The following is a 16,798-nucleotide window of genomic DNA, read 5'->3' on the forward strand; positions in this document are numbered from 1 at the left end:
ATCCAATCTAATCCTCCCCTGGCACAACATGAGATTGTTTCCTTTCATCCTATCACTTCTTACTTGGGAAAAGAAGCCAACATCCACCTCTCTGTCACCTCCTTTCAGGTAGCTGCAGAGATCCATCAGGGTCCCCTCAGCCTCCTGTTCTTCAGAACCACTCCAGGTCCCTCAGTGACTCTTTGTAGGACTCATTCGCTAAGCGCTTCACCAGCTTCCTTGCCCTTCTTTGGACATTCTCCAGCACCTCAATGGCTTCTTTTAGTGAGGGGCCCAAAACTGAACACGGTATTCCAGGGGCGGCCTCATCAGTAACTAAAGAACAGCAGGACGATCCCTTCCCTAGTCCTGCTGGCCACACTGTTCCTGACAGAAGCCAGGACACTATTGGCCTCCTTGGCCACCTGGGCACACTGCTGGCTCATACTCAGACGGTTGTTGACCAAGACCCGCAGGTCCTTTTCCATCAGGCAGCTTTCCAGCCACTCTGCCCCAAGCCTAGAGCATTGCAGGGGGGTTGTTGTGACCCAGTTGCAGGACCCAGCACCGATCCTTGTTGATCCTCATACAATTGGCCTTGGCCCATCGATGCAGCCTGTCCAGATCCCTCTGTCAACCCTTCCTACCCTCAAGCAGATCAACACTCCCACTCAACTTGCTGATGTCTGCAGTGTTACTGAGGGTGCACGCCATCCCCTCCGCCAGATCGCTGATAAAGCTATTCAAGAAAATTGGCCCAAACACACAGCCCTGGGCAACACCACTTGTGACTGGCCACCAACTGGATTTACCTCCATTCACCACAACTCTTAGGGCACAAATATCCAGCTGGTTCTCTACCAAGCAAACAGTATGTCTAATCCAAACCACGAGCAGCTGGTTTCACCAGGAGAATGATCTGGGAAACAGCATCAAAGGCTTTACTAAATTGCAGGTAAAGAACATCCAAAGCCTCTCCTCTTATTGAGGGAGATCAGGATAGTCAAGCAGGACCTGCCTTTCATAAAACCATGCTGACTGAGCTTGATCACCTGGTTGCCCTGTAGGTGCTGAGGGAAGGCACTCAGGTTGATCTGCTCCATATCTTTGCCTGGCACTGTGGTCACACTCACAGGACTCTAGTTCCCCACATCCTCTTTCCAGCCTTTCTTGTACACGAGCCTCAGTTCTGCTAATCTCCAGTCAACATGGGTGTAACTGTTTACCCCAGGAGTGCTGAGAAGTGCTTGAAAGTGGCTTGATGATGCACATCTACCAGACCCCTCAATATGCTTGGACAGATCCAACACAGCCCCATGGACATGTGCGTGTCTAAGTGCTCTAGCAGGTCGCTAACCATCTCCATTGAACTATGAGGGCTTCATTCTGCTCCCCGCTGACCCACTTCCTGCCTCAGCAGTAATCTGGACATCACATCAAAGACAGTCACACCAAAAAGAATCTCACGGTGTGCAAGGATCCTCTGGAGATCATCTACTTCATGCCAACCTGCTCAAGCACAGCCAGCTCGAGCACGATGTCCAGCACCATGTCCACACAGGTTTTCAGTGTCTCCAAGGATGGGAATTCAGCACATCTTTGCACAACCAGTTTCACTCTTTGACCACTCTCACACCGGAAAAAAAGGTTGCCTTCCCTTCCAAGGAAATGGCACATCTTTGCACCTCTGTCCATTCACCTTTGCACTATCCATGGGCACACGTAAGAAGATTCTCACTCCTCTGTCCATCTGCCCTCCAATCTGGGATTTAGACACACTGATGATATCTCCCTGGCACAGTCTTGAATCCTGCCTGATAAAACTCCCAGCTCTCTCAGCTTCCCCTCATAGCAAAGATGCTCCAGTCCATTCAGCGTCTCGTGAGAGCCCTGCACTCACCTCGTTCCATTAAGTTTACATCCCTCCTCCACAGGGGAGCCCTCAATGGACACAGGACTCCACATGGGGCCTCACCACCCCTGCAGAGAGCTCAGGATCACCTCCGCCAACCTCCTGCTAACGCTCTTCCCAACGCTATCCTGGAGATACTTGGCGTTTTTTGCCAAGACGATGTGATGATACCACAGCATCCAGCTCGTTCTCCCAACCAGCAACACAAAGCAGGGTTCAGTAAAGCTGCTTTCCAGCCTCTCTACCCCTAGCATGCCCTGCTGCCCAGCATTATTCACCACAAAGATGCAGGCCTTCGCATTTCTGCATCTTCAACTCCCAGAGATTCCCCTCTGCCTCATTCTCCAGCTACCTCTGAATGGCGGCACAACCATCCGTTGGCTTAGACTCTCTTCCAGGTTTTGCATCATCTGACAACTTCCTGAGGCAGCACGGTGTACTACCACCCACGTCATTTGATGAGGATGTTGAACAGTGTTGGCCCCATGGATGCCAGTCCTGGGCTACGCCATTTGAGACTTGCCTGCATCTGGACTTTGGGACACTCATCACAAGCTGCTGGACCCAGCCCTTCAGCCACTTACACAACCCATACTTTCCTGGCTTGTCTAGGAATGGGCAAGGGCAGAAATAGTCAAAGGCCTCACTAAACAGGCGAGGTAAACACCAGCCACGGCGCCCTCCTCATCCACAAAGTGAGTCACTTCAATATAGAGGACACAGATGCCGGATAAGCATGATTTCCCCTTTGTAAATCCACACTGACAGCTCTGCATCAGCTTCTTGTCCTTCCTGGGACTGGCACTGCTTTCTGGGAGGATTTTCAAGATCACTTGCCACAGGAGCAAGGCCAGCCTCACCAGCTTCTACCTTCCTGAATCTTCCTTTCCAATCTGCTTCAATACATGAGCCCTATAACCTCTCCTCCAGCCATCAGGAACTACTCCCAGGCACCATCACATTTCCAAGCTACTTGGTGTGCTCTCTCAAGGACTCCAGCCAGCTCCCGCAGCATTCATCGCTGTGACACCTCAAGCCCCCAGGACATACGTCCATCCTGTCACAAAGCAGTCCTTCCTGCCAAGATTCATCTCCCTCATACACAAAGACCGTTTGAACACAAAATCCTGCAAAACACTCTCCTGGACTCAGCTGGGAAACACCTTGCCATTCCTCTAGACCTTCACCACGCGTCCACCACCACCAGGGCCTCGGCTCTGCAGCCGCGTGCTGCATGCTTGCCTCCAACTCCCCTTGGAAATCTCCAAACTCTCTTTCCATTGGACACTGCAAAGAGAAATGGCCTCAGCCTTTGGCACTCATCCCAAGGAAAGTCCCCAAAGGCCCTGGCTCACCAGCCGCCCCTTCCTGCTTCTCCCACTCCCCCTCTGCCTCTCACCACACTCATGGGCTCTCCAGAAACTCCCTTATACTTTCAGGCTGTCCCATGTGCAATCACAGAATACTTTATTTTGGAAAAGACATTTAACATAATCAAGTCTAACAGTTAACTTCACACTACTAGTCCGCCACTAATCCATGTCTCTGAGCGCCACATCTAAATGTCTATTAAATCCCTCCTGGGATGGGGACTCCACCATTTCCCTGCGCAAGTTTCTCCACAGCTTGATAACTCTCTGGGTGCACATATTGTTCCTCATGTCCAATCCAAAGCTCCCCGGGCACAATTGGAGGCTGTTTCCTCCTCTATCACTCATTACTAATAATAAGAGACTGACACGCACCTCCGTACAACCTTCATTCAAGTAGCTGTACACAGCAATAACGTCTCCCCTCCGTCTTCCTTTTATGGAAACAAACTACCCAAAGTTCCTTCAAGCATTCCCCCTTTATTCTTCTTTTATAGTCCATTCAGCAGCTTCACTGCTCTAATTTGGATGCATCACGCCAAGGCCCACACTGTAAATTTCCCAGCCCCGGCTCGGGGGAGTGCTCCGGCGGGGCCAACCCAAGCCTTTGGGGAGCAGGGCAGGCCTCCCCACAGCACAGGGCTTGCCAGCTCTGAACCAGGGCTGCCAGGCCAACGGCCTGCTCTCGCAAACAGCCCTCCTCTGCCTGCTGGCACTGCCACCCCCAGGGACGGCCCCAAGGGGCTGCAAGCCCAAACAGGCAGCCGCCTTCCTCCCAGCCACAGCCTTACAAGCCAGAGGGGCAACAAGACACACACAGAGCAGCTGACAGGAAAGGCCGGGTCTAAAGAGAGGTTTAGCGAGCTGGCAGTGAGGAGGGGAGGGACTGAACGCCATGGCAGGGTCAATGCCTTGTGCCTGACAAAAATGCAAAGACCAGACCAGTTTGCCAGGGCTGTGAGGAATTGGAGACCCCATTACACAACATACCGCAAGCCACAACACACGAATGCATTGGATGACCTCATTGTTGACAAGCACATCTACATTTTGGCAACATCTAGCAAATGCTCTGAAACAAAGAACCAACATTAATGCAATTTTCCTCTATTACTCGCACTTAAAAGTTGCCTCCAGTGTCACGAGTACAAGTCCTCAAGAGAAGGACATGAAAAGTGAGCGTTGTGGGATGGGAAACACACCCCACCTCATTATTGGCGAGGTCGTGGCACACAAGAGCCGCCTGCTGCAAAATGCCGTCACGCGCAAAGGCTGTCCCGCCCCTTGGGCACCCGCATAAAAGCCGGCCCAGCGCCTCTCTCCCTCACACCCTTCTCCTGACGCCTTCTCCTCCGCGCTCAACAAGGTGAGCCTCAACCCCCTTCCCCTCCTTCTCCTGGCCTGCCTGGCCCGGCTCTTCCAGCACGCTCTGCTGGCCCCAGCCTCAGCAGCCCTCACGCCTCCCCGCAGCCACGCTCCCCACAGCCCCACACCACGCCTCCCCACTCCCTCGCCCTCCTGCACCACCGCCCCTCCGCTTTCTCACCCCCCTCTCTTCCAGGGCCCCTCCACACCACAGCCATGGCCTGCTCCGACCTCTGCCGCCCCTGCGGACCCACCCCGCTGGCTAACAGCTGCAACGAGCCCTGTGTCAGGCAGTGCGAGGACTCCCGCGTCGTCATCCAGCCTCCCGCCGTGCTCGTCACCCTGCCAGGACCCATCCTCAGCTCCTTCCCCCAGAGCACCGCCGTCGGATCCTCCTCATCGGCTGCCGTGGGCAACGTCCTCAGCTCCCAGGGAGTGCCCGTCTCCTCCGGAGGCTTCGGCTTCGGCTACGGCTACGGCTTGGGCGGCCTGGGCTGCTTCGGCGCCGGAAGGGGCTGCTACCCCTGCTAAGGGCCCTTGACACACGAGCTTGATGTCAACGGCTCCTCCTCTCTATGCATTAAATAAGGAACCAAGGATGGGGTAGCCGCGCTTTCCTGGAAACATGACCCATGTACCTCCTCCTGTTCTCCAACTGTCTTCTTTGCATCGCCACTCCTGCTATGTCCAATATTCTCCGCTGCAAACACCTTCTCAGCAGAGAAAGGCCATCAAGCCTCTGGTGGGATGCTCCCACTGCAGAACAGGAACAGCTGGGTGATCTACGGCATGCAAGGGACCTTGGCTGATGGTCGCCGTACTTCTCCATCAGACCAGCTCCCTTCCACTCGGCGATCCTGCATTCTCCCTGGTTTTTTCTCTCAATAATATTCTCCTGCATCCCCGCTTGAAATGCCTCCACTTCCTTTCTTCTCCCAAGGCTCTTCCAACCTCACCCAGCACAAAGACAGGGCTCAGGAACACACTGGGCTGAGTGGAAATGGGCTGCAAGGCCTCACCTATCGAGTATGACCTTAGCAACTACAACAACACACACCACCATAAAACAAATTATATGGAAGTGCCTCTTAAGATCACCAAGTCCAACCGTTAATCTAATGCTACCAAGTCCAGCACTAATCCACATCCCTGAACAACACATCGACACAGCATTTAAATAACTCCAGGGATGGTGACTCAACTAATTCTAAAGGCAGCCAGTTCCAATGCCTCGTAACTTTTCAGTGAAGAAATGTTTCCTAATATCCAATCTAACCCTCCCCTGGCACAACTGGAGGCCTTTTCCTTTCATCGTGTCACTTGTTACTGGATCGACACTCCCACCCAACTAGCTGATGTCTGCAATGTTACTGAGGGTGCACTTTATCCCCTCCTCCAGATCACTGATAAAGCTATTCAAGAAAATTGGCTCAAACTCTCAGCCACGGCCAACACCACTTGTGACTGGCCACCAACTGGATTTAACTCCCTTCACCACAACTCTTAGGGCACAAATATCCAGCCGGTTCTCTACCAAGCAAACAATATGTCAGTCCAAGCCATGAGCAGCTAGTTTCTCCAGGAGAATGATGTAGGAAACAGCATCAAGTGCTTTACTAACTTGCAGGGAAAGAACATCCAACACCTCTCCTCTCACTGACGGAGATCAGGATAGTCAAGCAGGACCTGCCTTTCATAAAACCATGCTGACCGAGCCTGATCACCTGGTTGCCCTGTAGGTGCCGAGTGAAGGCTCTCGAGATGATCTGCTCCATATCTTTGCCTGGCACTGAGGTCACACTCACAGGACTGTAGTTCCCCACATCCTCGATCCAGCCTTTCTTGCACATGAGACTCACTTTTGCTAATCTCCAGTCAGCTGGGACCTACCCGGTTAGCCAAGGAGTGCTGAGAAGTGCTTGAAAGTGGCTTGCAGAGCACATCCAACACCTCCTTCAATGCCCGTGGGTGGATCATTTTGTTCCCACAGACTTGTGCATGTCCAAGCACTTTAGCAGGTCGCTAACCATCTCCGTTGAACTATGAGGGCTTCATTCTGCTCCCCACTGAACCACTCCCTTCCTCCTCACAACTCTGGCCATCACAGCAAAGAGAAACACGGCAAAAAGAATCACTGAGAGTGCAAGCAACATCCAGAGCTCAACGTCTCCATCCCAACCTCCTCAAGCATGGCCAGATCGAGCACGATGTCCATAAACACGTCCACACAGGTTTTCAGTGTCTCCAAGGATGGGAATTCAGCACATCTTTGCACAACCAGTTTCACTCTTTGACCACTCTCACACCAAAAAAGGGTTGCCTTCCCTTCCAAGGAAATGGCACATCTTTTCAGCCTTCTCCATTCACCTTTGCACTGTCCATGGGCACCCATACGAGGATTCTCACTCCTCTGCCCTTCTGCCCTCCCACCTGCGATTTCGACACACTGATGACATCTTCCCAGCATGGCCTTGACTCATGCCTGAAAACCCACCAAGATCATTTAGCTTCCCCTCATAGTAAAGATGCTCTACTACTCTCAGCATCTGGGTGGCCCAGCACTTACCTTATTCCACTAAGTCCACGTCCTTCTTCCATGGGGGAGCCCTCAATGGACACAGGACACCACATGGGACCCCACCAACCCTGCAGAGAGTACAGGATCACCTCCCCAACCTCCTGCCAATGATCATCCCAATGACACCCTGGAGACACTTGCCCCCTTCAGACGTGACAGCACAATGATACCTTGCAGTCAGATCGTTCTCCCAAGCAGCAACACAAAGCAGGGTTCAGAAAAGCTGCTTTCTAGCCTTTCTACCCCCAGCATGTCCTGCTGGGCGCGATGACACTCTAGGTGCACAAATTGTTCCTCATATCCAATGCAAAGCTCCCTGGACACAACAGGAGGCTGTTTCCTCCTGTATCTCTCGTTACTAGAAATAAGAGACTGACAGGCACCTCCATACAACCTTCATTCAAGCAGTTGTACAGAGAAATAACATCCCTGCACAACTTTCTTTTTTGGGAAACTAAAGCAGCCAAGTTGCTTGAAGCATTCCCCATTAATTCTTCTTCTCTAGACTCTTCATCAGCTTTGTTGCTCTTTTTTGGACACATGACACCAGAGCCCAGGCTGAAAACTTACCAGCCCTTGCCGAGGCGATTGCTCCGGAGGGGCCAACCCAAGCCTTTGGGGAGCAGGGCAGGCCTCCCGACAGCACAGGGCTTGCCAGCTCTGAACCAGGGCTGCCAGGCCAACGGCCTGCTCTCGCAAACAGCCCTCCTCTGCCTGCTGGCACTGCCACCCCCAGGGACGGCCCCAAGGGGCTGCAAGCCCAAACAGGCAGCCGCCTTTCTCCAAGCCACAGTCTTACAAGCCAGATGGGTAACAAGACACACACAGAGCAGCTGACAGGAAAGGCCGGGTCTAAAGAGAGGCTTAGTGAGCTGGCGGTGAGGAGGGGAGGGATTGAACGCCATGGCAGGGTCAATGCCTCGTGCCTGACACAACTGCAAAGAACAGACCAGGTTGACAGGGCTGTGAGGCATTGGAGACCCCATTACACAACATACCGCAAGCCACAACACACGAATGCATTGGGTTGACCTCATTGTTGACAAGCACATCTACATTTCGGCAACAGCTACCAAATGCTCTGAGACAAAGAACCAACATTAATGCATTTTTCCTCTATTACTCGCACTTAAAAGTTGCCTCCAGTGTCACGAGTACACGTCCTCCAGAAAAGGACATGAAAAGTGAGCGTTGCGGGAAGGGAAACACACCCCACCTCATTATTGGCGAGGTCGTGGCACACAAGAGCCGCCTGCTGCAAAATGCCGTCACGCGCAAAGGCTGTCCCGCCCCTTGGGCACCCGCATAAAAGCCGGCCCAGCGCCTCTCTCCCTCACACCCTTCTCCTGACGCCTTCTCCTCCGCGCTCAACAAGGTGAGCCTCAACCCCCTTCCCCTCCTTCTCCTGGCCTGCCTGGCCCGGCTCTTCCAGCACGCTCTGCTGGCCCCAGCCTCAGCAGCCCTCACGCCTCCCCGCAGCCACGCTCCCCACAGCCCCACACCACGCCTCCCCACTCCCTCGCCCTCCTGCACCACCGCCCCTCCGCTTTCTCACCCCCCTCTCTTCCAGGGCCCCTCCACACCACAGCCATGGCCTGCTCCGACCTCTGCCGCCCCTGCGGACCCACCCCGCTGGCTAACAGCTGCAACGAGCCCTGTGTCAGGCAGTGCGAGGACTCCCGCGTCGTCATCCAGCCTTCCACCGTGGTGGTCACCCTGCCAGGACCCATCCTCAGCTCCTTCCCCCAGAGCACCGCCGTCGGATCCTCCTCATCGGCTGCCGTGGGCAACGTCCTCAGCTCCCAGGGAGTGCCCGTCTCCTCCGGAGGCTTCGGCTTCGGCTACGGCTTGGGCGGCCTGGGCTGCTTCGGCGCCGGAAGGGGCTGCTACCCCTGCTAAGGTGCATTGTCACATGAGCTCAACATCAACGGCTCCTCCTCTCTATGCATTAAATAAGGAAGCAAGGATGGGGTAGCTGCGCTTTCCTGGAAACATGACCCATGTACCTCCTCCTGTTCTCCAACTGTCTTCTTTGCATCGCCACTCCTGCTATGTCCAATATTCTCCGCTGCAAACACCTTCTCAGCAGAGAAAGGCCATCAAGGCCTCTGGTGGGATGCTCCCACTGCAGAACAGGAACAGCTGGGTGATCTACTGCATGCAAGGGACCTTGGCTGATGGTCGCCGTACTTCTCCATCAGACCAGCTCCCTTCCACTCGGCGATCCTGCATTCTCTCTGGTTTTTTCTCTCAATAAAATTCTCCTGCATCCCAGCTTGCAATGCCTCCACTTCCTTTCTTCTCCCAAGGCTCTTCCAACCTCACCCAACACAAAGACAGGGCTCAGGAACACACTGGGCTGAGTGGAAATGGGCTGCAAGGCCTCACCTATCGAGTATGTCCTTAGCAACAACAACAACACACACCACCATAAAACAATTTAGATGGAAGTGTCTCTTAAGATCATCGAGTCCAAACTCGTTAATCTAATGCTACCAAGTCCACCACTAATCCACATCCCTGAACAACACATCGACACAGCATTTAAATAACTCCAGGGATGGTGACTCAACTAATTCTAAAGGCAGCCAGTTCCAATGCCTCGCAAACTTTTCTTGAAGAAATGTTTCCTAATATCCAATCTAACCCTCCCCTGGCACAACGTGAGGCCGTTTCCTTTCATCGTATCACTTGTTACTGGATCGACACTCCCACCCAACTTGTTGATGTCTGCAATGTTACTGAGGGTGCACTTTATCCCATCCTCCAGATCACTGATAAAGCTATTCAAGAAAATTGGCTCAAACTCTCAGCCACGGCCAACACCACTTGTGACTGGCCACCAACTGGATTTAACTCCGTTCACCACAACTCTTAGGGCACAAACATCCAGCCGGTTCTCTACCAAGCAAACAGTATGTCAGTCTAAGCCCTGAGCAGCTAGTTTCTCCAGGAGAATGATGTAGGAAACAGCATCAAGTGCTTTACTAACTTGCAGGAAAGAACATCCAACGTCTCTCCTCTCCTCTCCTCTCACTGACGGAGATCAGGATAGTCAAGCAGGACCTGCCTTTCATAAAACCATGCTGACCGAGCCTGATCACCTGGTTGCCCTGTAGGTGCCGAGTGAAGGCTCTCGAGATGATCTGCTCCATATCTTTGCCTGGCACTGAGGTCACACTCACAGGACTGTAGTTCCCCACATCCTCGATCCAGCATTTCTTGCACATGAGCCTCACTTTTGCTAATCTCCAGTCAGCTGGGACCTACCCGGTTAGCCAAGGAGTGCTGAGAAGTGCTTGAAAGTGGCTTGCAGAGCACATCCAACACCTCCTTCAATGCCCGTGGGTGGACCACTTTTGTTCCCTTAGACTTGTGCATGTCCAAGCGCTCTAGCAGGTCGCTAACCATCTCCGTTGAACTATGAGGGCTTCATTCTGCTCCCACTGAACCACTCCCTTCCTCATCACAACTCTGGCCATCAAAGCAAAGAAAATCACAGCAAGAAGAATCACTGAGAGTGCAAGGAACCTCCGGAGCTCAACGTCTCCATCCCAACCTCCTCAAGCATGGCCAGATCGAGCACGATGTCCATAAACACGTCCACACAGGTTTTCAGTGTCTCCAAGGATGGGAATTCAGCACATCTTTGCACAACCAGTTTCACTCTTTGACCACTCTCACACCAAAAAAGGGTTGCCTTCCCTTCCAAGGAAATGGCACATCTTTGCACCTCTGTCCATTCACCTTTGCACTATCCATGGGCACACGTAAGAAGATTCTCACTCCTCTGCCCTTCTGCCCTCCCACCTGCGATTTCGACACACTGATGACATCTTCCCAGCATGGCCTTGACTCCTGCCTGAAAACCCGCCAAGATCATTTAGCTTCCCCTCATAGTAAAGATGCTCTACTGCTCTCAGCATCTGGGTGGCCCAGCACTTACCTTATTCCACTAAGTCCACGTCCTTCTTCCATGGGGGAGCCCTCAATGGACACAGGACACCACATGGGACCCCACCAACCCTGCAGAGAGTACAGGATCACCTCCCCAGCCTCCTGCCAATGCTATTCCCAACGACACCCTGGAGACACTTGCCCCCTTCAGACGTGACAGCACAATGATACCTTGCAGTCAGCTCGTTCTCCCAAGCAGCAACACAAAGCAGGGTTCAGAAAAGCTGTTTTCCAGCCTTTCTACCCCCAGCATGTCCTGCTGGGCGTGATGACACTCTAGGTGCACAAATTGTTCCTCATATCCAATGCAAAGCTCCCTGGACATAACTGGAGGCTGTTTCCTCCTCTATCTCTCGTTACTAGAAATAAGAGACTGACAGACACCTCCATACAACCTTCATTCAAGCAGTTGTACAGAGAAATAACATCCCTGCACAACTTTCTTTTTCGGGAAACTAAAGCAGCCAAGTTGCTTGAAGCATTCCTCATTCATTGTTCTTCTCTAGACACTTCACCAGCTTTATTGCTCTTTTTTGGACACATGACACCAGAGCCCAGGCTGAAAACTTACCAGCCCTTGCGAGGAGATTGCTCCGGAGGGGCCAACCCAATCCTTTGGGGAGCAGGGCAGGCCTCCCGACAGCACAGGGCTTGCCAGCTCTGAACCAGGGCTGCCAGGCCAACGGCCTGCTCTCGCAAACAGCCCTCCTCTGCCTGCTGGCACTGCCACCCCCAGGGACGGCCCCAAGGGGCTGCAAGCCCAAACAGGCAGCCGCCTTCCTCCCAGCCACAGCCTTACAAGCCAGAGGGGCAAAAAGAAACACACACAGAGCAGCTGACAGGAAAGGCCGGGTCTAAACAGAGTCTTGGTGAGCTGGCGGTGAGGAGGGGAGGGACTGAACGCCATGGCAGGGTCAATGTCTTGTGCCTGACACAACTGCAAAGACCAGACCAGGTTTCCAGGGCTATGAGGAACTGCAGACCCCATTACACAACATACCGCAAGCCACAACACACGAATGCATTGGGTTGACCTCATTGTTGACAAGCACATCTACATTTCGGCGACATCTAGCAAATGCTCTGACACAAAGAACCAACATTAATGCAATTTTCCTCTATTACTCGCACTTAAAAGTTGCCGCCAGGGTCAGAAGGACACGTCCTCAAGAGAAGGACACGAAACAGAGTTTTGCGGGAAGGGAAACACACCCCACCTCATTCTTGGCGAGGTCGTGGCACACAAGAGCCGCCTGCTGCAAAATGCCGTCACGCGCAAAGGCTGTCCCGCCCCTTGGGCACCCGCATAAAAGCCGGCCCAGCGCCTCTCTCCCTCACACCCTTCTCCTGACGCCTTCTCCTCCGCGCTCAACAAGGTGAGCCTCAACCCCCTTCCCCTCCTTCTCCTGGCCTGCCTGGCCCGGCTCTTCCAGCACGCTCTGCTGGCCCCAGCCTCAGCAGCCCTCACGCCTCCCCGCAGCCACGCTCCCCACAGCCCCACACCACGCCTCCCCACTCCCTCGCCCTCCTGCACCACCGCCCCTCCGCTTTCTCACCCCCCTCTCTTCCAGGGCCCCTCCACACCACAGCCATGGCCTGCTCCGACCTCTGCCGCCCCTGCGGACCCACCCCGCTGGCTAACAGCTGCAACGAGCCCTGTGTCAGGCAGTGCGAGGACTCCCGCGTCGTCATCCAGCCTCCCGCCGTGCTCGTCACCCTGCCAGGACCCATCCTCAGCTCCTTCCCCCAGAGCACCGCCGTCGGATCCTCCTCATCGGCTGCCGTGGGCAACGTCCTCAGCTCCCAGGGAGTGCCCGTCTCCTCCGGAGGCTTCGGCTTCGGCTACGGCTTGGGCGGCCTGGGCTGCTTCGGCGCTGGAAGGGGCTGCTACCCCTGCTAAGGGCCCTCACCACCACCCCTGACACCAACCACCCACACCCTGCAAGCCACGGCATCGATTGAGGACGCAGCTCCGGGCTGTTGCTGGCACATGGGCTCACCCTCCATGGCTCCTCCTCTCAAGGCACCATGAAAAGAAACAGGGAAGGGGGAGCCCCGGCTGCCTTGAAACTTGGCCCATGTAACTTCTCCTTTTCTCCAACTGTCTTCTTTGCATCGCCCCTTCTGCTATGTCTGCTGCTCTCCACTGCAAACACCTTCTCACAAGCCAAAGCCCACTTGGAGCTCCAGTGAGGTACTCCTACTGCAGGGCGGGAAGACCTCAGAGATCTGGCAACATCAACTGCACAAGGGACCTCGGCTTGTGGTCGCTGTACTTCCACCACAGATCGGCTCTCTTCCACTCGGCACTCCTGTCTTTTCCCTGTGTTTTTCCCTCAATAAAGTTCTCCTGCAAACCACCCAAACAAGCCTCCTCTTTCTTTCTTCTCCCAAGGCTCTTCCAACCTCACCCACCTAAAGCCAGGGCTCAACAGGCCATCAGAATGAGTACAAAAGCGCTACACAACAACTCTTAGCGAGGATCTCTCCAGCAAGGACAACAACACAAACTGGAAGCGGGGGGCTTCCCACCCATGACACAAGCCCTTCACTTGCCTGCAGAAAGGCTCGGACACGCTATGCATTTCTAGACATGCCCTTAACATAGCTTCCCCATGGCTACACACACCTGACCAACCCTTTTCCCCAGCACAACTCTCTGGTCACCACAACAAGCACAATCAAAGCAAAAAGAATCACTGGGTGCCAAGCTACCTCTGAAGATCATCTGCTTCAACCCAAGCGGCTCAAGCAGGGCCAGCTCAAGCAGGCTGTCAACAAACATGGCCAGTCAAGTTTTCAGTATCTCCAGGGATGGCACTGTAGCACTTCTTTGCAGAACCAGTTTCACTCTTTGACCACTCTCACACTGAAAAACGATTGCCACTCTTCCACGGGTACGGCAGGTCTTTTCAGATTTCTCCATTCTCCCTTATCCTGGTCATGCACACCCATGAGAAGAGTCTCACTGCCGTTTCCACATGCCCTCCCAGTTGGGATTTAGACACACTGATGACATCTCCCCGGCACAGCATTGCCTCCCAGATGAAAAAAGCTCTCAGCTCTCTCAGTTTCCCTCATAGCAAAGATGCTCCAGTCCCTTCAGAGTCTCAATGGCCCTGAATTCACCTCAGTCCTCTAAGTCCATGTCCTTCTTCAACAGGGGATACCTCAATGGACACAGGACTCCATGTGAGGCCTCAGCAGCCCTGCAGGGACTACAGGATCACCTCCCCAAACCTCCTGGCAACGCTCTTCCCAACGCCGCCCTGGAGATACTTGGCCTCTTTTGCCGTAATGGCGCAGTGATGCCTCGCAGTCAGGTCATTCTCCACCAGCAACACAAAGCAGGGTTCAGTAAAGCTGCTTTCCAGCCTCTCTACCCCCAGCATGTCCAGATGCCCTGTGCTATTCACGCCACAGATGCAGGCCTTTGCATTTCTGCCTCTTGAACTCCCAGAGATTCCCCTCTGCCTCATTCTCCAGACTCCCTCAGAATGGCAGCACGACCATCCATTGGCTTAGGTTCTCTTCCAGATTTTGCATCATCTGACAACTTCCTTAGGCAGCACTTCGTCCCACTCCCCACGCCACTGATGAGGATGTTGAACAGTGTTGGCCCCATGGATGCCAGTCCTGGGCTACGCCGTTTGAGACTTGCCTGCATCTGGACTTTGGGACACTCATCACAAGCCACTGCGCCCAGCCCTTCAGCCACTTTCGCAACCAATACTTTCTCAGTGTGTTTAGGAACATGCAAGGGGGGATGCATCAAAGCTTAAGGAAAAAAGGCGAGGTAAACACCAGCCACGGCTCTGATCCTTGTCCACAAAGAGAGTCACTTCAATATAGAGGACATGGAGGTCGCTCAACTGTGATTTCCCCTTTGTAAATCCACACTGACAGATCCGCACCAGCTTCTTTTTCTTCCTGGGACTGACAGTGCTTTCTGCGAGGATTTCCAACATCACCTGCCACAGGAGCAAGGCCAGTCTCAACAGTTTCTACTTTCCCAAATCTTCCATCCTCGTCTGCTTCAATAGATCAGGCCTATAAGCTCTCTTCCAGCCATCAGGAACTGCTCAAAAGGGAAGCCGTCTTTCTCACAGCCACAGCCTTACAAGACCGAGGGGCAGGCAACCTCATGGATCTCAGCCAGCGGGGAAGGCCAGGCCTAAAGACACGCTTAGCAAGCTGGCATAAGGCGGGGAGGGACGGAACGTCATGGTAGGGTCAGCCCCTCGTATCTGGCAAATCTACAAATCCCAAACCAGTCTGCCAGGGCTGCGAGGAAATGGAGACCCCTCTTCACAACACACCCAAAGCCACAACACGAATGCATCCCGATGACCTCACTGTTGACAAGCACATCTACATTTTGGCAACATCTACCAAACGCTCTGACAAAAAGAACCAACATTAATGCATTTTTCCTCTATTACTCGCACTTAAAAGTTGCCTCCAGTGTCACAAGTACACGTCCTCAAGAGAAGGACACAAACCAGAGGTTTGCGGGAAGGGAAACACACCCCACCTCATTCTTGGCGAGGTCGTGGCACACAAGAGCCGCCTGCTGCAAAATGCCGTCACGCGCAAAGGCTGTCCCGCCCCTTGGGCACCCGCATAAAAGCCGGCCCAGCGCCTCTCTCCCTCACACCCTTCTCCTGACGCCTTCTCCTCCGCGCTCAACAAGGTGAGCCTCAACCCCCTTCCCCTCCTTCTCCTGGCCTGCCTGGCCCGGCTCTTCCAGCACGCTCTGCTGGCCCCAGCCTCAGCAGCCCTCACGCCTCCCCGCAGCCACGCTCCCCACAGCCCCACACCACGCCTCCCCACTCCCTCGCCCTCCTGCACCACCGCCCCTCCGCTTTCTCACCCCCCTCTCTTCCAGGGCCCCTCCACACCACAGCCATGGCCTGCTCCGACCTCTGCCGCCCCTGCGGACCCACCCCGCTGGCTAACAGCTGCAACGAGCCCTGTGTCAGGCAGTGCGAGGACTCCCGCGTCGTCATCCAGCCTTCCACCGTGGTGGTCACCCTGCCAGGACCCATCCTCAGCTCCTTCCCCCAGAGCACCGCCGTCGGATCCTCCTCATCGGCTGCCGTGGGCAACGTCCTCAGCTCCCAGGGAGTGCCCGTCTCCTCCGGAGGCTTCGGCTTCGGCTACGGCTACGGCTTGGGCGGCCTGGGCTGCTTCGGTGCCAGAAGGGGCTGCTACCCCTGCTAAGGGCCCTCACCACCACCCCTGACACCAACCACCCACACCCTGCAAGCCACGGCATCGATTGAGGACGCAGCTCCGGGCTGTTGCTGGCACATGAGCTCACCCTCCATGGTTCCTCCTCTCAAGGCACCATGAAACGAAACAGGGAAGGGGGAGCCCCGGCTGCCTTGAAACTTGGCCCATGTAACTTCTCCTTTTCTCCAACTGTCTTCTTTCCATCTCCCCTTCTGCTATGTCTGCTGCTCTCCGCTGCAAACACCTTCTCACAAGCCAAAGCCCACCTGGAGCTCCAGTGAGCTACTCCTACTGCAGGGCGGGAAGACCTCAGAGATCTGGCAACATCATCTGCACAAGGGACCTCGGCTTGTGGTCGCTGTACTTCCACCACAGATCGGCTCTCTTCCACTCGGCACTCCT

At 54.3% G+C, this 16,798-nt stretch overlaps 4 protein-coding genes across 4 annotated transcripts; all 4 read left to right on the forward strand.

Annotated features, from left to right (window-relative positions):
* Nucleotides 1-4,842: 4,842 nt before the first annotated feature.
* LOC122152694 (feather keratin 1-like) lies at nucleotides 4,843-5,181 on the forward strand. Its single transcript, XM_042786144.1, has one exon. The coding sequence runs from the start codon at nucleotides 4,843-4,845 to the stop codon at nucleotides 5,155-5,157; it is 315 nt and encodes a 104-aa protein (XP_042642078.1). The 3' UTR covers nucleotides 5,158-5,181.
* Nucleotides 5,182-8,794: 3,613 nt separating this feature from the next.
* On the forward strand, nucleotides 8,795-13,208 carry LOC122152674 (feather keratin-like). Its single transcript, XM_042786090.1, has 2 exons — nucleotides 8,795-9,104; nucleotides 13,063-13,208. The coding sequence occupies exon 1, from the start codon at nucleotides 8,795-8,797 to the stop codon at nucleotides 9,101-9,103; it is 309 nt and encodes a 102-aa protein (XP_042642024.1). The 3' UTR covers nucleotide 9,104; nucleotides 13,063-13,208.
* On the forward strand, nucleotides 12,753-13,069 carry LOC122152673 (feather keratin 1-like). The gene has a single exon (XM_042786089.1). It carries the CDS (start codon nucleotides 12,753-12,755, stop codon nucleotides 13,059-13,061), a length of 309 nt encoding a protein of 102 aa, XP_042642023.1. The 3' UTR covers nucleotides 13,062-13,069.
* A 2,861-nt stretch (nucleotides 13,209-16,069) lies between the features above and the next one.
* On the forward strand, nucleotides 16,070-16,458 carry LOC122152685 (feather keratin-like). The gene has a single exon (XM_042786131.1). It carries the CDS (start codon nucleotides 16,070-16,072, stop codon nucleotides 16,382-16,384), a length of 315 nt encoding a protein of 104 aa, XP_042642065.1. The 3' UTR covers nucleotides 16,385-16,458.
* The last annotated feature ends 340 nt before the right edge of the window (nucleotides 16,459-16,798 follow it).

Source organism: Tyto alba, unplaced genomic scaffold (genome assembly GCF_018691265.1).
Source record: "Tyto alba isolate M040663 unplaced genomic scaffold, T.alba_DEE_v4.0 Super-Scaffold_9, whole genome shotgun sequence".
NCBI classification, from domain to species: Eukaryota; Metazoa; Chordata; class Aves; order Strigiformes; family Tytonidae; genus Tyto; species Tyto alba.